Here is a 25,943-nt window from a genome sequence, read left to right as displayed (position 1 = left end):
TACTGATTACGCCCCACTAGCAGGTTTTTCCAAGAGCACACGCGTGACAGGAGGAGACTGAGCTCAGTCGGATTGCTGCTGCTCCACATTGACTGACACAGCTGGAAAGGAACCGAGCTGGCTCTTAGGAGAAAACCAAATCAAAGGCAACATCCAGGGTCCATTAAGATGCATCACGAGACTGAAGCAGGAGAAAGAGCTCTTGGTTCATATCCCCACCTGCAGGGCAGCAGGCTCACTGCATACTCTGCTGACAGTGAATGCTACATGTCTTTCGCTAGTTTTGGTGAAAGTTTCTAGGCCAAATCCATTTAAATGACTTAAAACCGCTCAAAGGCACCTGCCTAGTGAAAACACACTTCATCCCGTAACTGTGCTGCAGTGGATATGAGATGGCATTAGGAAATTTCATGAGCTAACGGGAATCAATGAGTCATCTTGAAGTTAAACGTACGCTTCTGTTCCCAGATGCCTCCCCAAAGCTCACGCACTAGCTGGGCTTGCTTTCTCCTCCCACTCTCTTTTCTTTTCCTTTTCTTTTTTCCCCCCGGTTTTTAAAATCTACATTAAAGAGGAGACTTTTTTCATTCCGTTCCAGCATGTGATTTCATCACGGTACATCAGGGAAACCTGTTAGTGAAGAGAAGAGCTGCTGGCTGACAAGAGTCCCTCTGTTACCTAGAGGGTCTAACAGAGGTGGCAAAATGTTACCACAGCCCTCACTGGCCGTATTAGCACTCTTCTGGAAGCTGCATCCGCCACGGGAAGGAGACAGATGGGCATCTGCACCCGCTCCAGTTCACAGCCCAGCATCCCACCACAAACCCTCTCCCATGTTCAGTTTAACCCAGTAACTTGCCACCTATTCTGGCGCTTCGCCAGAAAAGTTCGCCCTGAGGGACAGGGAAGACAGCTAGAAATAAAACCCCATCTTAAGCCCAGCAGCTATGTGCACTGCAGTTCCCTTTCTCAGCCGGCTTTTATCCCGACAATTTGATTACCGGATTCGCTACTCACCAACTTTATAGTGCACACAGCCTTCCAAGTCGCCCACTGTTGTCCAGCCCTGTTTCTTTTCTACCTCAGGGTCGTTGTGAAGGATTTTATTTCTTAACCAGGACAAATAGTAGACTCGCAACTTGTTCTTCTTACCTGGCCACAAAATGAAAAAGATTGGTTTATCTCCATAGGAAGGTAAGTGCAAAACAACGCTGCCCAAGCAAACAGAAAGCCCTGCAGAGCAAACCAAAATGACAATGGAGAAGCTGCTGCAACCAGAGATCTCCCTCAGTTTTTACATCCACAACAGCTTTACTCCAGACTCCACCCAATCACACACTTTCCCAATAAGCAATGACAGAGACACATGGTAATACTACATGAACCTAAAATAACAAAATCAAGGGAACAGCTCTTCGGTTGTCTGGGTCTTAGGATGCAAACAACATTTTTAGAAAAGGGTTATACTCCCACAACAAAAGCACCAGAGAGTCATGCACTAAGATTAAAAAAAAAAAAAATAGCTGAGTCAGAAAGTCTCTTTTTTGCACAAAACTGTGAGAGAGCAGCAGGATGGAACCTGAGGCCCGATATTATCTATACAGCTATCAGAAGTGAGTAGGACTGGTTTGAAAGGAGGAAGCAGAAGTGAAGAAGAATACGGTGATGAAACATATTTTACAAATTCTTTCCAGTTAGTGACCAGGACATTTCCATCCCTTATAACATCCTTGGGGACACAAACCGATAAAGTTTTATTAAGATTGTTCATTATTCCCCTGATGGAAAAGCACATAGCACAAACAATTTCATGACGGAACCACTTTACACCAGTTCTGTTGTAAGGAAAAATATCAGAAATTGCGGTGAGAGAATTTCACACGGCCCATACAAACTTCATCCGCTTGCTAAAAGCTGACGACTGCTTTGTCAGCAGCCCTTCCCTTGTGCTGCAAGGGGTGTAATACTTATCAGGCTGCACACAGAAACTGGAAGAGGTGTTTCTTCTCCACAGGTGAGAGAATCTACTTGCCCAGGCTGCCCTACCTTCAACTGACAATGCATCTGCCACGCTCATCAAAATACAGCTGAGAGTCTTAACTCTCAGTAGGAGAAGGCCTCCTTGAATGCAGAGCAAGGTTCATGATAAACTTTATCAGTGATTCTTTCACAACTAATGGCATTTGCTGAACTAGTTAGAAGGTGGCCCTAATGCACATACTCAAAGCTTGCATCCTCCTTCCTCCAGCTGCTTTGCTGCCCGAAGCCATTACAGTCCCACAGATGAAACTGGAGGCAAAGAGAGATCGTCTCTGCTTTGACTAGGAGCCATTTAATAAGGCTCTATGAGGTCTCTGCGGAAGGAAAGGAAATAGGAGATGCTCTCAGGGACCCAACCCGTCAGTGGAGTACTCCCATGCTAGTGCTTCACCAGCCACGATGAGGAAGCCGTGTGACTGCGGATGGTGTTTTACGGCCCTTGGAGCTGAGAGGAGACAGCTGCCCCGTCCTGCAGCCAGTGCTGGGCTGGCCAAGTGCCACAGTACTGCTCTACACTGCAGAAAGCCACGACCTGTCAGGACGGTCCACCTGGCAACCTGCCAGCCAGACCCAGCTATAGGGTTTAGCTAATGCCTTTAATTTGTCTTCTAAATTTTCACACAATGCCTACCAATGGATCAGTTCATGGATGGCTGCTCATTTCGGAGACGGGGATGGGTGTACAGCATCAGGGGATACCGGTTACGGCAGGACGTGAAGCCCCAGCATTGAGACCGTCCTACTGCGCCCAGCCAGCTCTACACTGGGGGCCTGGAGCTGGCGCAGAGCCCCAGCCCTGATGCCAGGGGATCCCCTAACAGAGCTGGGCTCAATGGGAAAAGCAACTCCAAGGGCTGGGGCAGCGCATGGGGAGGCACAGTTTGCAAACAGGCTGCTCCGTGGACTCCAGCGCCACAAGTCTTTCTGTTGTGAAGACACACAGCCTGAAAGATCTTTTCATAATTATTTGGATGGGGAAGGGCAGGAGGAAAAGAGGAGGCAGTTTCAAAGTCAAAAATCTGTTCACTGGGCTTAAATTTAAAGTGGAATTAGAGACTCATTTTCAAATACTGGACCTGCTATTTAATTTTAAAAGCCCCTCTGCTCTAACTGCACCAAATGAAACGTGAAGTAACATTGCACTGTCCTTTGTTTACCTCTACTACAAATGTGAAAGCGGATTTGGCAATAAGTGAGCACCCTGATTTATTGCCTGACTTCATATTTATTAAGCCAAATTTCATAAATGGATAAAGCCCCGCCACTGCCATAGCTCTGTAAGATTTGGAAAAGGGACCAGAGCACGAAACAATATCCCCAGAAGTCCCACATCTGACCAAGGAAAAGTCCTCCCATGAAAATACTGCAAATGATAGCCACAAGGGCTCTTTCAGAAACACTGAAATAGGGAACACAGTCCGGACCAGAAGGCACTGCAGTTGTGGGTGAGGAAGAGCTCAGAGAGCACAGGAGAGCTGAAGGTCAGTACAATGCATCCAATGTTTTTAAAACAAACACGAGTCCCTGTGCACCAGCAGACAAATTCTCTCCCACATATTTCCATGGCTTTAGCTTCCCCAGTAGCTTAGTCAAACTTGAAGACTCAGAACAAACAGTACACACGGGAATTTCCCAGCACGTGCCTAATTTTTTTTTTTTTCTTTTGCTTCACATGATGTGCCAGGGTACTTTTCTCCAACCAGAAACATTTTTCAAAACAACAACAGAGAAATATCTCAAGCGTGTTCCCATTGTGTTTTAGTGTCTAGACCACAAGGAAAGTCACAAGACAGGAAATTCCTCTGCCTTTCACCAACCTGACATGAAAAGAGCAGGAGCAGTTAGTTATATAAACTTGGCTGTGTGTGTATTTTAACAAGTTATGCTGCTCTTAATATGTGTATTGGGAGCGAGGGGAGATTAGATCCTTCTGCTTGTAAATCTCTACCAGTTAGTTTAAAACGCTCTCAAGAATCTGGGGGGGCTGTGGGGGGGGTGGGGGGTGTTGGTCCAATTGTTATGGCCATGAAATAAGAATGAACACTCTGCTCCAGCCATCGAATGAACTGATCAGCCAGTGACTTCTATGAGAACTCACAGCTCTGGTTCTGCCACAGACATCGTTTCAAATGCAAAGTCCCTTTTCCTATATTGAGTTTTTGTTTTTATTGTTACTGTGGGTTTTAATTATCAAGCAGGCAGATTCCAACCAGTTATTCTACTCTGTCATCCCTTGGTACCTTCCCGAGTGCCACCATCAGCCAGCTGGGCTGGCAAAACCTTCAGGGAGCCACAAGCAGAGTGTGTTCTGTGTGCACATCATCGCTCTCTCTCCCAGCGCTTTTATGACTCTCAGCACTGTATTACCTGAATAGCTGAAACTGTGGTTTTGCCTCCCAACAGTATGAACTGAAGAGCCGATTAACTACTCTGCTTTGACCTGCAAAGCTTTCTTGGACTGACTGTAGCAGCTCAGTGTCTCAGTATCAAAAGCTTTGTTATCAATAGGTTTGATATTTGAGGTATACATTGGGGGAAGAACTGATTTCAGGTTTCCAGACTCAAAAGAGCGTATTAAAAGCAATTTTAGGTGACGATTCCCTCGAAACCCTAATGCACCGCAACTACTTCGCAAAATGTGGTGACACTTTTCAAACCTCACCACCGTCAGCACATCACTTCCCAAAAAAGACGAGGGAACATACAGCCAAGAGCGCCGCAGAGAGCTGAGCAATGCTCCCAGCAGAGCAGTAGCAGTCCTGGGACAAAGCTCAGAGGCAGCTCCGTAACCAAGCTGCCAAAACGCACCACGTGCAGAAACACGTCCCCATGTCAGCGTTTCCAGTTTGTCTGGAGAGGTGGAGCAACTCACTACAAATAAAGACACTAAGAGAAGTCCAGCGTGAGGGTAGCTTAAACTGAGCACTGAAGCACAGAAGCCAGAACAGGAAGGTAAGGGGCACCTGAGCATAAAAGCATCACGGTTCCACCAAGTGCGCTCCCCCTGCCCTGCCTCTCGGTGGGCAGGGATGCCTCTTTCCTGCCTCATACTCCAGTAATCTCCCACAAAATGCAGGAGATGGGACAGAGACGAAGGCATAAACCAGCCAAAGATCAGCTGATTTCTTAAGGGTTAATGTAGCGTGTCTCCACAGAGGAAGCAATAGTTCTGAAGGAAACAAAGAAAACGGATGTGTCAGGGTACTCAGATTGTGACTGATGTGAACGTAAATAAACCTAAAACAATTACACACAAGATTGAATCACAGACACTTGTCATCTGTGTAGGATATGCTTCAAACCAACAGATTTCACACAAGTTGGATTATACAATATTTTTGTTTATAAGGTCTACTATAGAATAAACTATCAAATGGTGCTTTTCAAACAGCTTACGTTTTAATGTACCGTGTTAGACATCAAAAGGACACACAGCAGGCTGTGTTTTTCTAAACCCTCCTTGATTCACCTTTTCATTTCACAGCATAGCTGTAGCTGAGAATGCAGCAAGCAACAAGCCAATAAAACATGGATGTTCTAGACAGAAACAAAGTCCCATGTTGACAACACCAGCATGGGCATGGTTGGCTCTTTGGACCTGTAGCAGTATAACACCACTAATGCATTAAATTGCATTAAATTCTCTAGGCGTGTCTCCTTTTGCACAAGTGCTGGCAGAGCCAGAGAGCTCCTCCCGTGGAATCAGAGGGGCTCTGGAGACTCAGCGAAATTTTGTGTGACTCTGAACACCACCACAGGGGCCACTGTGCAAAACCTCATTTAACATCCTCATCCTGTCACACATGCGCAGCGTAACAAAGGCTGATTTCACAAACAAACTAAAACAAAAGGAAAGGTAAGTGGCTGAACGACACCTGTGAAGAAAGATTAACAGTGCACCACATCAAGTTGCTTAACAGCAGGATAACCTTATGCAATAACTCTCTGGAGCCAAAGAGTCTGGAACCTCAAGCTTCACAAAACACATTTTTCATTGGCGCACACAAAACAAACACAACAATCACCACCACGCTTCATCTCCCCTTGCTTTGCCGTCTGCAGTTGCATCCAGTGAGAGACAAGGCCAAAAGCTGCACCGATCTGCCTTCTCACACTGATAATTTCCACATCACGTACACATTGTACTCCCCTCTTTCTCAAACACACACAGACTCACTGCACATCACTCTTATTTCCCTACTTCGCAAGAGCATTTCCCATTCTACAGATTTTAACACACAAGATGTCTTTAGACCCAAAGAGCAAATTATGTTTTGGTTAGGAAGAGGCCAGGTTGAAAGTATTCATGACAGAAGGAAAGAATGCCATTTTTACAAACTTCACAAAACATTAACTTACAGCTCCCAAACACTGAACAAACAAACAAAGCTGGACGTTTCCCCCAAACCCATGCAGCATTTTTAAAGGCCACCCCACGGGAGGAAGGACAGGGGGCAACCAAGCACAGGGTGTTGTGTGGAAAGTGATTCACTTGCAGAAACGAACTGTAGACTCAGAGAGGTGAAATGATGGAAAACCCGCTGACTTCAGTCAAGTCAGGACTTCCCCCTCAACACATAGGCTGCCAAGAAAAGCATTCTGCCATGCCATGCCAGAAGGGGGAAAAAAATCATGTTGAAAAGTTAACTTTACCAGAAATTGTCACCAAGACATTCAGCCCTTCAAGTACATCCATTTGCTGGAATCGTCTTCGATTGATGAGTGGATAAACCTTCCCCTGACCGCTTCTGTCCAGCAGCATCAGACCACTCTCAGTGCCCACTAACAAGTTCACTCCTAGAAGAAACAAGAACAGAGATCCAAGTTAGTAGGCAGATTTTCCACATACTCTGATGAACTGATGCTTGATATAGCAACTGTCTTGTTTCAAGCAGGTCTAACCACTGCTGGTTGGGTCTCAGCTGCCTGCAGCCTAAAAGATCTCGTGATGTAGAGGCTGTTTACATTACCTGCCTGCAGTGACTACTGACGCCAAACTGCAGTGTTCAACAGAGTGAGAGACTGGTAGACCATGGAGAGCTTTCTAGAGCACCAGTTCCCAAACAAAAAGAAACGCTAATGTTGGAGCAGAGGTGAGCCACAAAGTGGTACCCAAGCTTATGTACTCCAAAGATGTATCAGCTATTGGTAGGGACGTCGGTAACAGATTGTTCTTGACAAGGACAATACAAAAAAGCAGTGGTAGGGGCTTGGTCCCCACTGGGAGAAACAGAGTGTGGTGCAGCCCTCCTGTAAAAGGATAGGCACAGGGTTGGTCCTCAGCTTCCCAACAATCTTTTCCATCTAAATGTTAAAACTAGAAGAATTACAGTAATCTTGTGTTTCCACAGATTTCTCCTAAAGATCAAGCAAATACAGATGAGAAAAGTCAGTAGGCCAGTTTCTTTCTACAAAGGTCCACACATGCACTGGAACGCTTTCTAAGACACCACAAAACCTTAGTATTTAAAACCAACTACATTTTTTTAGTAATAAATACATATATATGAGACTAGGTTTTTAAAAATCTATTAATGTATTAGCACTCTTAAATTTCATGACTATTTAATTACAACAGTGATTCAGTCTAGGACCCCACAAATTGTTCTGTGTTGCAATCCCAATATAAAACTTGTCATCCTTAAGCATAATAAAGTAATGAAATAAGAAAAGCGGAAGTCACGCAAGGTGTTCATAGTTATATTGCTTAACAGCCTTAATCCCTAGTCAGATAATTAATCCTCAGATATAACTATACTGGTGCCGATGGATGTATCATCTGGGCTGATTCTGCAACAAACCTTTTCTAATGCAGCACGTGGGCCCAATACACAGGAATCTGTATCTCGTTGCGGTCTGCATCTATGGCAGTGACATGCCTTCTCAGTATCGAAAAAGGGCATTGCTCACAAGGACAAGGAACACTACCTAAACAACACCCTGGCCACCAGAAACGGGAGCAGTTTGCAAAAAGGAGAGCATGTTCACCCTGACCCAGAGGGCATGGGGTGTCTCCCAAAGGGGACAGGGTGTTAGAGGGGAGCAGAGCTGCAGCCAGGAGGAGGTAATGATGGGGAAGGGCCCTGAGCTGCTGGTGCTGGGGCACTCTGAAAAGCCTCTGGCTGGAGGAGAAAAATAGACGTAGCCCATGGAGAGGTCAGAAACCATCATGTACCTCTCTTGCCTTTTCAGTAAGGAAACTTCAGAGGTCCCAGCAGTTCCCGCAAACCATCCCCTCTCTCTGCTCAGATTTGCTGCTCTGCTACTCCTCTGCCTCCTCCAGGCAGGAGAGCCCGCAGACGCCGGCAGGCGCAGAGCCCATCTTGGGAGAGGGCCCGCAGCCCTCCTGGGCTCTCCTGCAGCTGCTGACACCTCCTCTGTCCCCTTCCTGCCCTCCTCCTGCCTCTGCATCCCCCACACGGGTCTGCACCTGCTGGGTCCCAGCCCGCAGCCCCACATCAAGTGTCTCCCATAGTGAGAGACATCCTCAAACTGGGAAGCGGCAGAAGGAAGCAGGGAGAGCGAGGCACGCACTGAGGCAGGGCTCGGCACAGGCTGCAGCAGCACCAAACCAGCCAGGGAAGCACCCAGCAGTCGGTCTCGTTCCTGCAGCTCCAGGACCTGTTGACTAAAGCTGCAGGTGATTCAGCTTCGATAGGTATTTTTGTATTTTTTCCAGCACGGACTACAATTCAAAAGCAAGCCTCATGCAAACTGCTCCTTCAGGGTCCCTTCCCCTCTTTGCGCATCAGGGCTCAATCGCTCCCGCCTCCACCCTCATCTCTTCCTCTGCTGCCTTTGCGGTTCAGCTGTTTCTGCTTTGAGTTTACATGCACGCCCGTCCCCGAACCCTTCCCTTAGCTATATGCATTTTGAGATGAAACTAATGAGGTACTCTGCTGGTGGCAAGCAGTGCCTGTATTTTAAAACGCAGGCGCTGTCTTTATTCACAGCCAGCAGAGCTCTTCTACTGCCACCCTACAATTAAGCAGTTCTGGTTTTTCAAACAAATGGAAATGCTTCCTGAAAAAGCACAGGCTCTCTGTGGAGGCTGGGTGTAAAAATCTATGCTACTGCATCCATGTGATTAACACTGACTTTCACCACTCAGAACTAGAAGAAACAGCATCATAGACCTAATGCCATCAGCAGCCTGCCAGATACTATGGCTTTACCACTGGTAAAGGCAAAGCGAAACAAAGCAAAGCAAGCCCCCCTCTTTTTGCATAAGAAACATTACCATGAAATGGCTTAATTTGCTTAAGGGTAAAGGAAGCTAAACCTTATCAAGAAATAAGCATGTGTACCAGCTTGCATCACCATCAGTTTGGACCTAAATGTTCAACAAGGAAGTGCTTTGTTACAGCTGTAAAACACCCCTAGGATTTTATACTTATTCTTTAAATCACCATAGCAGTCAGATACACAGATCAAAGACATATAAAACTATTAACACAAATTGCTACTGGCAAAACAAGGCAGATCAGAGAAATTATGAGTCATCTTTACTGATCCCATATGATTTCTCTCTGCCTTCACCCTCTCACAGCCTGAAAGTTTACATTTTCACAAGTCTTCATTTTATCAGAGAATTATTCATATGAATACATGCAGAAATAGCACTGGGGTAAAAATTCTTACCAGTAAATTCTAGAAATAAAGAAGACAGCAAACATGAAGATAAGGTGTCGGGAGAGCTATTTAATTGACGTGGCTTTGCAGGCAAGAAGGATAGGACAACAGTGCTGTTCTGATAAACAAGAAATGCTGGAAATAACCCCAAAAGAAAACTAAAGCCTTGGAAAGAGCTGTGCAAATGTAAACAAGGAAAGTGCACTGTGTTACCTACACAATCATCGTGTGACTCAGGAGAATGGCCAACTCTCTTCCTCATAGTTTTAAAAATGACATGCATGTGTATTTACAGTCTGTTAAGTTTAGGGATGCTAGATAAATACATACGTGATATACACAAGCATCACCTATTAACAACTAGATAATGAAAAAATTCAGGTGGGCCCATAGATTCTGTCCAAGAAAGAAATGACAAAGCAGAGAAAAGCTTTTGCTGGGTGTTGCAGCAGTGATTCCACATGGTAGCAGGCAACAAGCACTCCTCTAAGCCTTTCACCAGTGTGGGATCCTGACTAATTGCCTGACACCGACATAAATTATCCCTTGTGACAAGAAGGCCAGACACACTTGGTCAGCTGACATCCCATACCCAGCTTCCCCCTGCACTAACCACTCTTAACGAAACTAAGCCACACTCTCACACTGGAAAATGTCCCTCCTACCCTTCTCTTTTCCCTCTTCCTTCCTACATAAACTGATGACTGGGGTGGAAAGTCATCTTACGAAACACATTTTAATCAAGCTCCACACCAATACATTAGCAAGAGGCTCAAGAAGATGATTATTTTTCTAACGTAATACCCTACGTGCACCAGGTGTACAATGCAAAGATGACCACAAGTTTCCAAACGTTGCAAGAGATGAACTAATGGGGGCTAGCAAGAAAAGGACATCCTGATCAGCTGAACGAAGTCTGAACTGTGCCATCAGAAGCATATATACAGCAGTGGGAAATTATATCAAAGCAGAAGCAACATAATAATAATAATAATCAGCTCTTGCAACAGAAAGATGTAAACAAGCATTGAATAAATGCAGAGAAACAGCTAAGGTTTCAGAGATACATTCTCGAAGCCCGTAAGCTCATACTGACACGTCTGCACTTCAGAAGTGCAGGAAGCAAGGGAGGAACAGGTTCACATTACCCCATAAGGCAGCACACAGTATCTCAGAATTGAATCTCTTCTTGTATTTGCGAATCTCCGGGGTATCACTCTGTGGCCGCGTATTCGTGGGATTCACATTGACAACTGATCCTTTCCGTGTAGGGTCTTGCCTTATTGCCTCTGATCTCATTGCTTCAGTAGGAAATCCTACTGCAAAAAAGTAAAGTAAAGTGCATGTAATAACCCTTAAGTGCTAAATTCTGGCCATATTTTCTTTACAGCAAACAACCCAAATCAGTAACTGAGACTATTGAGCAAGTCTTTCTTTTTGTAAGAAATGTAAATGGAAAAAGAAATAAACTATGCAATCCATTGCAAATCAAATAAAAAGCATGATGGTAATATTCGTAAGTACTTTAAAGAGCCACTGAAGTCACTGAACCCTTTTTCAATTGTCGTCTTCAGCTACTTTACTTACCCACAGAAGTCACAGTTGTTCCACTAGATGGAGAAATCTGTAGTAATCTGGGGTCTATAAAAGGTGTAAAGGAGGAGGAAGATTTGTGTTTCTGGAGTGTGTTACTAGCGGACTGAGTCTGCAATGTAAATTTCAACTTTATTAATATTAATGACAATAAAAAGCACGGATAACAACAACCAACATTTTTAAGTCACTACAGAATTATGCTACAAAGCCTCCCCAAGCTTTTATACTTCCTTTACAGATACACAACGCACAGCAGGCACCACACCTGAACTAGATACATATGCACACTGCACGTTACAGCGAAATGTATTTGGCTAAATTGTCGTCCCTGTCACCTCAGCTGCTAGCGAAGATTTTTAGGACTGGCCGCTACAATCAGGCACAAAGCGAGGGAATGTCTCTTTTTTTAAAAAAAATCTGCTTAAACGTATGTATACTATCTTATCTGCAAGCTGTCCACTACCTACAACTTTTGAATTTATGAAGCATCTCCTAAAATGAGCTAGTTTAATAAATTATGAAGTTTGATCTCTTGGCTTGTGCAACAAAATCAGAACCATCTGGGATCAAGTGTTCACTTCTATAATGGATTATGTTTCAATGTCCACTACTGTTCGTTCTCCCTATTTTGTTTAACCTGAGCCTCTTGCCAGAAAGCTGCAGCAGGTTCTTCCACCTTTATGTGACAAAGCAACATATTAAACCTGTATCGAACAAACGGGCTCATTAGTGTGGAAGGTGTAGCAAACGGTGATATGAAGCTATGGATACGCAGTGGATAAAATCACTGGTGCTTGCTGAGTTATGTGGTCTAAACATGAAAAAACATGAAGAAAGGAAGAAGACAAATGAAACAATGAACTGTTAAAAGTGGAAATGGAATGACCTAAAAACCCTTGCCAGTTTAGTATTATAGTGACAACATTGCATACTGAAGCAGAATGTGACAAGTGGAAAAAAAAAAAGTATATATATAAAGGGCGTGCATGTGGGTAAGTTATACCAAGCAGTGCTGGGTTTTTGCTCAGCTTTATGCAAATGTAGTTAGAGACACTTCTTTATCATCAACTAATCTTCAACCTCTGATCTTTCTAAGCCTCTTACTCTCTGCAGAAAAAACAGCAATGGGTCTTAGGAGTGTACCACTCCCCTGCACAGCTCAATACCGAAAGGCTCCTTCGCCACCAGCCACTGCCACAGCCTCCACTTCCCAACCTGAGTTAACTGAACCCTGCTTATTTATTGCTTAGATCAAAGTAATGAGCAAGCATATCTCTGGATCAATCAACTGATCTCTATAACCTACAAGAGTGTCCTTTTAGAAAGATCAAAGGCCAATGAAGCATAGCTGAAAATTAAGTATTACGCTAACCGAATTTCCAGGAGGAAACCCTCCCACCCACCTGCCTGCTACGTGGTTCAGAAGCATTTTTGATTCTGTGGTAAACACGTGTATTGCCATCAGCCTACCCAGCTCACCGCAACCTCTCCTTCTCGTCACACCACTTGCATGCCTACATGGCACGACGGCTCTACCCTGAGAAGCAGCAGCTTCTTTTCACTGAGTTTTGCTCACCCTGTACCACTCCTGCTTGCATACAGAAAGAGGCTCTCCCCGAGAGCCAGGCTGGCCACCCAGCTGGGAGTGGAGCCACCACACTGGGTTCCTCGCTTATTGCTAGGGTTGGTGAGGGGCGAACGATGCCCTTCGTTCACACGTGTGCATCTCCTCTGCGGTGAGGGGTTAAACACACGTGAAGGACCGGGCTTGTCCACCAGTGCTTGGGGAACAAGGGAAGGCACCATGCCGGGATCAGCCCAGCCTTGCTTCTCCACCTGGACACAACCAGCACTGGTGGAGAACAGCCAACTTCACACAGCTGCTTTTCAGAGTACATACGTACTTGGAAAAAACCCAAAGATCTTCCCTCATTCATTATTCCAAAACAACAATACACCAGGTTTTTACAGCACTCCCGGGCAACACCTGATTTGTTCACCCAGCCCACGTGGCAAGCTTTAAGAGCAAAATCCCTCCATGGCCGCTGTCGCTTCCTCTCCCAAAAGGTGAGTTTCCACAAGCAGCTCCTCATACGTGCGGAGTTACTAGCCCAGCCTTTACTGACAAAGCCAAAATTAACCGCTAATTTTTAAGAGGCACACTGCTTGCAATTAGCTTGCTCCCGGAATAAAACAGAATTAAAAAATAAAAGAGTATTGGCTTGAAAATTCAGTAGTCAAGTTTAGTTTAAAACAAACGCCATGCAATTAATGACTCACTAAGAGGAAGCAAAAATAGTAAACTGGCAAGTTTGGCGTGGGACTGCTCTAGAGTTAAGGGCTTCTTACACAGAACTGAAATGTGTTATTTGGGGGGGGGTGGGAACAAAGGTCACAGAAAAAAAAAGCAGGGGAGATTGGCTGGAGTTCCTTTGCAAACTAGCTACTAGGCAATGCTGCTATAACCCTACGAAAGCAGCCAGCTGTGGTGTAAGACATACCTCATTAGTAGTTAGCTTGTCCTGGGGTGTCTGTGGGGACATGGTGGGTGTCGGCTGGCTGGAGGATGGGGAGGAGGAGGTGGAGGAAGTGGAGGAGGAATGGCTTTGCTGTAAGAGATCTGGCAAGAGGTGAATGCGCCCGGCAAAGCCATTGCTCTCATGATGGCTGGCACGCTTTTTGTCAACTGTACTCTGTAGAAAAAACAGGCACACTTGTCTTGCTCAAGTGCTGCTTAAAGGTCTATATCCCTAACAACCTCTCTCCTTCTCTCCCTCGCTCACTTCCTACCTTTTTACATTTATTTATTTATTTTAAAAGTAAGCTGATAATCCATGCCTTGATGCCTGGATGGAAAGCGAAAGTGGGCAGAGCTACTAGAATTCAGCAAATTCCCACCTCTTCTGGCAAGCAAAAGCTTAGTTCATGTGGTTGACTCGCACAGCCAGTTCCACTAATTAACAGAAGAGTAACTGCGCCGGTGAGTCTTCCACCACAACGCAGACAAGCACATTTATGGGGGTGACGGGAGGATTTCTTCCCCTATTGTTTTGTTTAAAGCTAACTTAAATCCTATACAGATACGAGCTTGGACTGTTTGGTGAATGCCTTCAGCTAACTATTTAAGACAATAAGCATGAAATCTTAATTTTCAAACCAGAGGGCTCAATTAAGAAATTGGCATTCAGTTGTAAAATTCAGAAATGCGATTACCGAGGAAACTCCTATAAGCTAGCACGCTCATTAACACACAAGCTCATTTAAAAGCAGGGAATCATTATCTTTCAGAGGCACAAGAATGCCTATATTTTCGGAATATTTTCAGAATCAAAAGGCAACAACACAGCACTCTAGCTCTGTCCACATTCTCTGCCTCGCCACCTATTTTGCTTCTCCATTCCCCACACTAACTATTGCATGTATTTGCATGTACATGTGTATGTGTGTATGTCATCTGGGTGGTCTGTATGCCCTCAGCTACAGGTTCAAAACAATTTAAAAACCAGCCCTGAACGCTTCCCCCCAGACCCACTCCTGAGCACCACATTTTGTTCTATGGCAAAACTAAACAAAGTTCTTGCTCCAGGTACTTGCTCCACACACCTGCAGCTTTTCTACCCTTCTCTCCCACAGACTTTGAGGTATGCTGCATGGTGCTGCCATGGGTGTCACTGGAAAGCATGCAAAACAGTAGCAAGGGGTGACGGACTACTCTCCTCTTTGCATGCACCAAACATCTTGCTCATCTGAAATTCACTACAGCTGTGTCTTGATAACACGAACAACAAATATAATGTAGAAACAGCATGGGTGAATGAGCGAGTGGGTTAATGAGCACAGAAAAGGTGCAGCACTGCACAGGGAAGGAAAAGCAATACCTGTCGGACAATTAAGGTGCCCTCCTTAGAAGGGGTCAAGGCAGGCTCACTCTCCACATCGTCATGGACAATCATGGTTTTCACTGATTCTGTTTCACCATTGCTCAAGTTCAATGTTGACCTATTTGCCAGACAAGAAATAACTGGAGTGAGATAACAGCATTTGCACCCTAGCTTTCGCTGCCCTGCACCAAGGCACACTCAAAATTAATTTGCATTGTGACTAGAGTGAAACATTTATATGATCTGCCTAGAAAGGCTCCTCTATTTTTTAAAAAAAGAAAAAAAAAAAAAAGTCAGGAGTTTGTTAAACACCACTTCTTGTTTTATAACAAATCAAAGGGAGAAGAGAGAAAGGACATAATTTACAGAAGCCTACTTTTTGAAAAGATTACCCTCAGTGTTTGAAAAAGTGAACGTACAAGGCTGCTATGTCTTGCGCAAACATTGTTGTAAGCTGAAAGAACTAATATACAAGCCAAAATACCCAACGTCCTTTTCCTTCAGCCCAGCTAAGAGGGAAAACAGAAGCAAAACACAGAAGAACTAACACTGCTCGGACATCATCTGGTCCAGAAGTAGATTCGTCTGCTCCTTCTTGTTCCATGTCATCATCTTCCTCATCTGTCGTCCCTGACTCCTCACTTGAGGATGAATAATCCGTCACTTTATGTGGAGGTCGCACATCCTCTACTGCTCGCAATTCCTTTGCCAATGCAGTTAAATCCTGATAGGAGGGGAAGGAAAAAACTGATGTTGCAAGGAAGAGAGAAGATTTTGCAAGACAACCCCACTGGATTAGTGCCTGAGTTTGCTCACTTACCCACTGCTGTGTTTCCATAGCCCCAGCAGTATTGTTTCCTTTCATTTATTCACTCCTGGTAGTTACCAAAACTCACCTGATAAATTAAAGCACTGAAAGACTCAACCTAAGGAGGCCCCGCCGTATTATAGAAAAATGTGTACACTCTGAATCCAAACTGTCTTGATTATGACTTCAGTTTATCGCATTATACCATCTGAAGGACACATATAAGCACCCAGACCCACTCTCACACAGTGGTTGACTGTTGCAGTTCCTAAACTTTGCAGGTTAATAGCATCCACCACAAGAAATCTAGGCAGCAAGGTAGCAGAAAGATCCTAAGACTTATTGAGCCACCCAAGGCACAGTTGCAGAGACCTGATCTCCTTGAAACCTTCTGATCCATTTCCAATTGCATGGATCCATGCTAAGGAGTTCATCTGAGAAGTCAGATTCATTAGCACCAGCTCAGTCGCACACGACTGTCAAATAGTATGGGACATAAGCTCCTTTTCTGTCTGCAGCTTGGAGTGTGGGCAAACCACATTTGCAGTCAGTGCAACCTGCTCTCAATTGTGTAGCCATGCTTTATTTAGCTGCATACAGTTTATGGCAAATACTTCACACATTACACTATCAGAAGTGAAGGACCAACCTCTGTGTTTCTTTAAGGAAGCAGCTTTAACTGACAGATTTGGGTGCTAGTGCAGTATCATACTGGCAAGAGAAAAAAGTTTTAAGGAAAGATGGAAATACTGTGAAAACCCACTGTGATACCCCAGATGCAACTGGACATAGAGCTGTAATCAGCTGTAACAGCAGTCAGATAAAGAAAATGTCAGAAATCTTAGAAAACAGCAAGAATTTAAGGTCTTACCACTTCTCCCTGCACCATTCAGCCCAGCATTGGCATATTCAGGTCAAATGCATGATCATTGGTCCAGCCCCAGGAAGGAAGCACAGGATTGAAAGAGAGAAAGGCAAAGGTTAGGAAGGAAGAAGACCAGAGAGCAGAAATCAATTCCAGAAGCAGCGCAAATTCTAATGTTCAAAGTCCTGTGATGTATGCAGGCAATTGCAGAGCCCAGGACATGCTGCTGGGCCCACAGATACAAACTCCAACTCAAGCTTAAGTTCACCCCCAATGGCAACATGAATGGAAGCTCACACTGTACTTTTTGTGGGCCTACCTGAAAGAGAGAGGGGACAGGGGAAAGTGGATACAACTTACAGCAGGCTTGATAGGTCTGAAGACTTCCTTTTTCTCTTCAGGCTTTTTAGGTGCACTTTCATGACGCTGTGATGGCGAACCCTCTGATTTGGATGATGCTGCAGGTGTCAAGACCCCGAAAGGAACACAGAACAAAACAGATTTAGCAGGGAGCTAAAATGTGTTTTCTTACTTCACTTTGGAGTCGGGAAGAGAGGTGAGAAGGCTATCAGGCGTTGCCTGACAGCAAGACATAAGTTTCACTGGTTCACTATTACATTGTCCCTGAAGAGCTATACAAAAAAACCATCATAAGCTGTGATCTGTACAGGTGCAGCTGACCTATAACTGAAGCCAAACTAAACTGTCACACAGTTGTAAATCAAAGAGGGGAACTCAAGTGTGGCCACAAGCTGGAAAGCCTACACTAGCACCCAACATACCCCAGCTGAGACCTATCTGTAGCAGTCTGCACCCCTTCAGCAACCACCGATGTGATAGGCAACAAGCATCAAAAGGTGCCCTGGCACATAGGAGGAAGGGAGCTATGAGAGCATGGAGACTGGGCTGTTTGCACATGGGAAAATGCAGCAGTGACTGAACATGAATCAGAGAACATGGAAACACTTTCACAACAACTTCTGCACCCACTGTCTTTCCCAAAGCAAGGATGTACAGCCAAGGGGGGTACTGGAAGCTAACCCATCTTTGATACTGCATGCTCAAAGGTCTTTCCCAGTGAGGGTTATCATCCTTCATTATTGAGCGTTGCACAACTCAATAAATTTATAAACACGACGCTACAAATGGCGGGGGAAGGACTTACATCTCATCCGGAACCGCTCTCCAGACCCACTTTGAGAGCCGGGGTGGGAGCCCGGCTGTGAGCCAGAGTTGCTTGAACCTGAAGAACTGCCACTGCCCGGTCTTGGTACGAGCTTTTCCACCCTTTCCCACAGCAGACGAGGCTCTATATTGCTGTATCAGGGGAGAGAGGAAAGTCTTTGTCAAGCACTTCAGTTTCAGATTCCTGTTTCTAAACGCAAACATCACTCTTCCTCAGTGTTCTGCTAATAACTCATCTGCTAATAACTCATCTGAAAGAGCACTTAACACTGAGCAGAGGGCATCAGTGATGCTTCACAACCCAAGCAGTGGCTCCCTTTGAAATACCTATTACCTTATTTAGGATGGTAAAAAAAAAAAAAACAACCAAAAAAAAACCAACCAAAAAAAAACTACCAAAACAGTTTATGTGGGTGTAAGCTATTCTTTTTATTTGGAACTGGCTACCTGCCACTCTTACGTACCTAATCTAAAGTGGACAGCTCTCCCAGCCTGCATGCAGCCAGTCTGAAATTGGCTCAGAATTGCCCTGGCCATGCAAGCACAAGCCAAAAAGCCAGCACTGCCTGTCCCTCTCAGAATACCCTCACCCTTCTCCAGCGAGCTAATTCTGGGGTGGTCTGTCCATGATGCTCTGCTGAGCTCTGGAGGCAGCTCCTTCCTCTCCCCTTTCCTGACCTCAGATGCTGTGTGTCACAGCTCATGGACACTTCTCCCCCTCTTAAAGTCTCGTTCTGGCTGAGAGGCCAGAAGTTTCTGAGATCTCTTCACTTCAGATGTTACAAACACTTCTGCTGCCAGTAATCCCCACAGTACACCCAAGATGACCTGTTGCACCAAAAGGCAAGATGTTCATGAATGGCCACATTTTTTCAGTAATCTTAAGGATATTTTGAAATTATTGCAAAAGTTACAGGGCAGGCAACTCAAAGCAGGAGAGGGAAGAAGAAATTTTGCCAGTGTTTGTTGGCACATGTGCTACACCAAGGGAAGTTAATATTAATCACTACTGAAAAGGGATCCAAATTCATCCTCCTTTCACATCCAGCAGACAATGCCAAAAGCACTCTGAAAACGCCTGGCTTCCCACGAGCCTTTTCCTTCCAATGCAAGAAAGGCGAGGACATGGAGGCTTACAAACCTCGTGGAGTTTCTTTGACCTGCTTGGTTATTTTGCTGCCCACTACCCTGCAGTGGAGAATCACGGCGGGACAGGACTGGTGATCGGGACGTTGTTCTCACAGGTACCTTGGGAGAAAAAAGGTTGTGTTAAACCCATGAAGAGGAGAGAGAGAAGAGGAAGATTAAACCTCTCCTGCTACAGAATATGTTCTTAAGATTGTAACAACACTTAATTCTAAGTCCAAGCTAGCATCAATGACCAAAAGCAATAAACAAACACCCACAAAACCAAGAGCCTTAGCTGGGACGCTGTTCAGATTCTGAAGAGAACTCAACATTTAGTCTCAACGTTAACTAGTGTTTAATAGTTACCACACAAACACATACACACCCCGCTACACTCCAACTACTGAGACATTTAAAAAGAATATGGCATTTTGACTGAAGCAGGGGAGGCACAAAGCAATTTGCTGAAACAGCATGAGAATTAGGAGAATAAGCTCAGGGGAACCAAACAAATGCCTGGGAATGGATCAGCAGAAGGCAAAGACTGGTGGGGGAGCAAGAATATACTCAGAAGAAGCAAATCCCAGTGGATGGGAGTCGGGGGGTGGGAGCGGGGAAGGAGGAGGAAGTATATTGAATGTTTCCTTTTTGTTCAGTTCCATCTCAATTTTAAATAAAATGTGTATGATTCATAGTTTGGGTTGCTAACAGATGAAGAGGAAAATTAACTCTGAGCAATAACCTCAGGGATATTTTAAATTCTTTCCTGAATACGGTAACAATTTGTTAGCTTTGCATAATAAATTGTCTCTCTGAAATAGCTGCATTCTATAAATAATTGCCAATTTTATATGAAGCTTCAATATTGTACTTAAGGTTCATTATCATTAACCCATTGACTAAACACCTACGTTATGATCTGCCTTCTAAAATACTGTTACCAATGCTGGCACAAGGGCACGGTCTTCCCAGTGCCCAGGGTATCACATCCTTAAAAAAATAATAATTAATAATAATAAAAAAAAAATAGCACACATCTGTCTTTCTACTCCTTACCCTTGGAGGCACCTCGTCACTGTCTGATCTAGCCCAAGCCTTTTGGGTGGGGTCGGGTACCTCCGACTTAGAGTCAGAACTCTGATTTAGCACTTCACTGCGTGAAGGTGGATATGGGTCCTGGGAACGAAGATGGTGATGAGCAAATTTGGGAGAAGGGTCACTGAAGGAATGGGATCGCGAGACAGGGGAAACATTGTTCTTGAGAGATGCCAGATGGGACCACTGTACCTTACAAGAAAACAAAACATAAAACATTCAATGCGCTCAGTATAACTGGCTTTCCAATTAACACAGAATAAAGGCAGGTGGGGCGGGCAGAGACAAATTGGTTACGGCATTAGGTAAGCGTGGGGTGGAATCAATGCACTTAAAAGCAAGGCAAGCGCCCAAAGAACGTAACAGACTGAAAATATAGCACATATGCATTTTTTGTGAGATACACTCTCCACATACACATACACTGGTGCCCAGAAGAAAAAGGGACCTAATATCTGCACTGTGAGCCTGAGTCCAAAGGCTACGCAAGACAGAAGTCGCCTTCTGTGCCCCAGTCTTCAGCAGGCTTTGGTCAGGTCTCATGGCAGCAGTGGTGGGTTGGGAAATTTGAAGCAGATATCCAATTGAAGAAACGTACAAAATTAAAGAATGCTGTGAATTGTGCAAACCGACAGACATTTATGTTACTTAATAAATTTAGGAACTAGATACAGTTCCACACTTTTAGAGAAAGACCATAACACAAAAGCCTTTATTCCTTTACAGTCATTGCAACATATATAAAAAAACCCATAATATATATTGTATATACTATACATATGTACAATGCATATTATACTTACACCATATATGTACCATATACTGTACATATATACATATTTATACACAAACTAAGCACACACGTACACACACACATATTCAATTACACATACTAAGGCAGCACAACAGTGACTCCAGAGTTAAAACTGCATTGGGATTTCCATTGAAATCCATATTGACCCTTCAGCCTACTCCCTCCTTGCGCATAAACCTGCGTTTTGGAGTGAACTTCTGAAGCTAAGGAGGAGAAAAAGTCATAACTGAGGAATACACTGTTTTCACACCTAATAATTAAGCAAAACTTTGCTTTCAACCCCAGTTTCAGTAGGCTGGTTGTTATTTGGTTTTATATGATTATTATTTTCTCAATTTTAATACACACAGCTGTTGAAGAGCCTGATTATCCTTAATATGAGTGGAAGACCCAGACTTTAAAAGTAACTGGCACAGAGAGCATGAAGATACAAGTCCAATATTTGAAATAGTCATAGAGGTTTGAATAAAAGCCAGGAATTAATGAGTAAGAGATGAAGTTCTGTCTTGATTTCTCCCACTCTCCCGTCTGTTCAAATTCTCCCGTTGCCCAAAAAAGCTGCAGTATCTAGTCACAATCAGGGATGGTTTTAGCTTGCACTGTCATCAACAGACTTAATTTGGGAGAAAAAAATTCTGCATGGAACCAGAGGAACTGAATGCAGAACTATACTGTTTAATTTAGCATACCTAAATTGCTCAGAATGTATGTGCTATGTCTAAGTTTTAGACAAAGGTTAATTTTTAAATTCATGCTGTAATTCCAATGAGATACAGATACCAAGATCTGGAGGCTCTTCATTAGAAAACAACAGAATGATGGCAGCCACACAGCTCAATGGTTTCAACCTCTTTTTGATTTTTCCAGGGGTGGTACAGAGCTCTATTTAGCAACTGTAAGCCTACTGACAACAGACTGGCTTTTCTTAGTCATGTTTCGTAAATCTCTTTGAAGCAGTGCTCATACTATTAAAAACCACTTGTTTAGTTAGCTCTTTCTACAAGAATTTAGAAAAACAAGCAAGCTCACTTCTTTCTTGAGCATCCTTTTTGGTAGTAAACACCTTGCACAGATCAAATTCTGAGTTATAAAAGCGCACTGCAACTGTCATCAGCGTTTAGCCCACCATTCCAGTGTTGCACAGATAGTAACGGAATACAATAATTCTAATCTAGCTCTAATATTTTAAAAAAAACCCAAACCAAACCAACACCAAAACCACAAATCCATTAGTTTATCACAAAATAAGCAAAAATAGACAAAGCAAATCTACTGAACAAGCTGCTTTGTGTAACAGTGCTACCATTTACATAAGACTTTCTAAGGGCGAAGATCTGAAAATTTGAAGGAAACATGTTGGGACTTCTGAATCTCCCCCAGGCTCACCAAGATTCTCCTAGGCACTTACCTGGGGCTCCATCGGCCTCTGCAGGGCAGGCTGAGCAGGTTCTGAGTTTCCATTGGAAAAGGACTCTGATCTTGAAGGCACTGGTGGCTCCAACACTTTGCCCATCTGCTTAGACTGTGCTTCAGGGGAGCCCTGATTAGTTTTTCTAAATCTCTCCTCCACCTAAGCCAAAATGAATGGAGGTTAAGCCTGGAGTCAATAAAACCAATTACAGTAGAAATATGAAAGCGAGTACCACCTTTCCTTTACCATAAAGAAACCAAATACATTTAGGGCGTGGCAGGATTTTTTTCCTACCACATTCACCAACACTGTAAAACACAGAGTTAACTACACCAAAGTGGCAAGTATGCCAATATGGAAAATCCATATTAGGAAGAGAGGATATAGCAGACAGTTGGATGTGATGTGACGAAAGACTATTAGGGGCTTCTTTCTGCCTAGACTAGTTACTATCCATCTGTATTTTCCTCACAGACAATAAAAAGTATATATGAAAGCAGAAACAACTTTACAATATAAAAGTACATTTCCCATTGCTATCCCTTACTGTATATACCCACCTTACTCAGCCAATATTATTTGATTATCTGCTTTCCTGTGCTTGTCTCTTTGGTGATGCAAGAAGAGATAGGATATGCTTCTCTAACTGGTAATACTGTTCGGCTTTAGGTACGAAATTGTAGGACTGGTCATCATCTCTTTTATCAGATAGTCCCAACATGACCTCACAGGCTGCAGAGAACAGCCCCAGCAGCTTGTTTCTGGTTCTCAGGGAGGTGCAGAAGTGATTGTACACTAACCTCAAGAGCCTGTTGAGGGGAGGACTAAGTCAGAAAGTGCTCAGTCCTCAAAAGAATATCAAGTGACGTCCCCATGCAGAAATGTCTCCTCTTCCAAGGCTGCAGCATTGTGAAAAAAGCAAGGGGTACAAAGGACAAGAGATGGAGGGAGGCTCCAGGCAGAAAGGAAATATCGTCCCATTTCCTAAGATGGTCTGTTGCTGGAATCAGGGCAGTGTGTGTGTTTCTGCCAGGGAGCTGCCACTGAGGAACGCTAAACTCCCAGCACTTTATCAAAGCGTCAAAGAACGATCAAACCGGCAGCTTGGGATGATTTCATTTGTTGAGATTCTGCTCACAAGATTTGCTTTAACCCTTGCACCTGGAGCACAAAACCAGTATTGGGGTGGTCTGCTAATTGCTCCCTAGCAGTGATGGTCTGGAGAGACTGGCTGTTCATATACTTATGTCAGAAGACAGAGGCAAGTCTCCAGGACTCCTCAGCTGGGGTGCTTTACAAACCCAACCTGCCTCTGCTTTCCAAAATTTGAGGACAGTAAGAGTTTGCCTATGGGAACAAGCAGACGAGCTTCTGCCAGGTCTACACAAAATACACCATGTCTTGGGAAATACAACAATGACGGAGGCAAACATCTTCACCATACAATCATTTTCACCACCGTGTTCAACTTCACAGAGCCATCCTTTATAGTTTAAAAACCAGGACAGACTCCTTGTTATGAATAGAACAAGGAAAAGCCTGAAGTCTTTCTGTCTGAAGGAACAGGCTTTCATGTCTCTAGCTGTAGATGATAGGAGGTTTCCTCCACAAAGCACACAAACTGCATGAGCCATGTGTCCTTAAAACCAGGGAAGAGGTGGGAAGGAGATAGCCAGTGCATCCCTGGACAGAAACAGGCCCTGTTCCAGTCATCTGACTGTCTGGACCAGAAAACAGTATTAAGCCTCATTTCTTGCTCTAATCTCCCCCCTGTTTCCCAGAGCCAATCTTAGAAGCCCTTTTCGTTACATTGTCATTGCCACTGGAATGGGGAAAACCCCCTTCATCCCCCAGTAGACTTAGCCAGAACAGGAAAGGTAGCCCACTTTAGCTTATCATCTTGACGGTCAGCATTTCCGTAGATGGAGACTTTCTCTGGAGAGCAGTATGAGGCACAGAATCCCCGCTCTCCAACTCCAATGTCAAGAATGACATCAGAGTTAATGCCTGCTTTTAAGATTAACTGGCATTGCTCCCACTGCCAGGCACCAAGATACATACCATGGCTATACTTCTACCACACATGCGCAGCAATCTCTGGGAAGATCTGACTACTAACACAATCTTTCTGTGCCTTCACTTTACTCCTTCTAGCTAGAGCAATCACAAAAGAAAAAGACCACGACAGAAAAATAGCCGAGTCAGTCGTTCTGCTAAAGAATATAACGCTTTGAATCTTCAGGAGTTTCTCTCCTTTGCAACTCTGAAAGGAAAACAGGAGACGTGGAACAGAGACAGCTGTGCATCCTTCCAAAGGCAGCCTTAAGGTGGGACAGTGCTGAATTGGCACTGTGCTTTCATGGAGGCAGGTCAGGAACAAGAACAGGAGGGCTGGTTCCATGCCTGCATCATCACATACCAGACAAGTCTGAACGTCTTCCAGGAGAGAGTAATGTACCAGGTACTTCAATCATCAAGAGGAATGGATGAGATAGCACAAACATGGTTTATTTAGAGCTTGGACAATAGCATCTACAAGAAAATGAGTTTGTGCTCACCAGCCCAAACAGCAATACTTCAAAGGCAACGAAGTGCTACTGGATGAAGGTGGACTGAAAGCTATTTTATCACGTTCAACAGCCCCAAGAATTTTTTTGTTCTTGTTCCAGAATGTATTTACCTAGTTCCCACATGCTGGTGATGAATGCCATTAAGAGCTTTGACCAGTATTGCCCAGTCTAGTGGTTTGTGGGCAGTATGGTGCTCAAGGGAAACATAAGAATAAGAGCGCTGAAAGGCAGGCAGGTATGCATCAAAGAGGCAATTACTTGCTCAGCAATGTTACCCGTGGACCAGTGAAGACAGGGGACCACTCACTGAAACAAACAGCACTCTGATGATTTCAGATCGACAGGTGAGTGCCAGAAGTCCAAGAAGGCAGCACCATAGCATTTCGTAAGAGCAGGATGTGATCTCAGAAGAGAATACTTAACACTTCAAAAATGAAACTAATGAAATTCAGGTTTGTGTACGAGAAGAGTATTTCCAAGAGCATGGTCTAAAGCACCAAACGTGTAAGCAGGTACTGTGTGCAAGCACCCCTCATAGGTTCGTGCTTTCCAGTTGCCTCCCAATTTCCAACCGCCAGTACTTCCCAGAGACACAGATCACCAACTGCACCAATGCTTCCTATGAAAACACGTCTGACGAAGTGCAGATGAGATTAACTTCCTGACATGATGCTTCCAAAATCAGGTCCCCTCAGTCTGCAGCATTCCAGAATTTCTTTCCACCATTTATATGTCAAAACTCTGAACTCCAATGATTGCAGCAGAAGTACTCAGAAGTATCCCTCGGGTTTGGAAACCAGCAGCCAACTTTTTAAAACATCCCGCCCCTTACAAGTGATGCTTTGGCCTCCGACTGTACTACAGCAGAATCACAGTCACGATGATGCCAACAGGCAGGGGCAGAGAGGCAGGTAGCAG

At 44.2% G+C, this 25,943-nt stretch overlaps 1 protein-coding gene across 28 annotated transcripts in view; it reads right to left on the bottom strand.

Moving 5' to 3' along the window:
* MAP4K4 (mitogen-activated protein kinase kinase kinase kinase 4) overlaps nucleotides 1-25,943 on the bottom strand; it is a 165,191-nt gene that overhangs the window by 7,068 nt on the left and 132,180 nt on the right. For 3 of the 28 annotated variants that reach the window (XM_075706466.1, XM_075706460.1, XM_075706503.1), the window contains exons 16-26: nucleotides 20,192-20,422; nucleotides 19,149-19,255; nucleotides 17,988-18,139; nucleotides 17,183-17,280; nucleotides 16,829-16,837; nucleotides 15,698-15,873; nucleotides 15,147-15,267; nucleotides 11,260-11,377; nucleotides 10,821-10,991; nucleotides 6,694-6,837; nucleotides 1,018-1,152 (exon numbers count right to left, since the gene is read on the bottom strand). In XM_075706466.1, the coding sequence (XP_075562581.1) occupies nucleotides 1,018-1,152; nucleotides 6,694-6,837; nucleotides 10,821-10,991; nucleotides 11,260-11,377; nucleotides 15,147-15,267; nucleotides 15,698-15,873; nucleotides 16,829-16,837; nucleotides 17,183-17,280; nucleotides 17,988-18,139; nucleotides 19,149-19,255; nucleotides 20,192-20,422 (1,462 nt within the window). Of the gene's footprint in view, nucleotides 1-1,017; nucleotides 1,153-6,693; nucleotides 6,838-10,820; nucleotides 10,992-11,259; nucleotides 11,378-13,769; nucleotides 13,962-15,146; nucleotides 15,268-15,697; nucleotides 15,874-16,828; nucleotides 16,838-17,182; nucleotides 17,281-17,987; nucleotides 18,140-19,148; nucleotides 19,256-20,191; nucleotides 20,423-22,452; nucleotides 22,615-25,943 lie in introns of all 28 variants that reach the window. The other 25 variants (XM_075706533.1, XM_075706557.1, XM_075706548.1 and 22 more) reach the window with 16 other exon arrangements.

Source organism: Pelecanus crispus, chromosome 1, assembly GCF_030463565.1.
Source record: "Pelecanus crispus isolate bPelCri1 chromosome 1, bPelCri1.pri, whole genome shotgun sequence".
NCBI lineage: Eukaryota > Metazoa > Chordata > Aves > Pelecaniformes > Pelecanidae > Pelecanus > Pelecanus crispus.
This window is presented reverse-complemented; position numbering and strand designations above follow the sequence as displayed.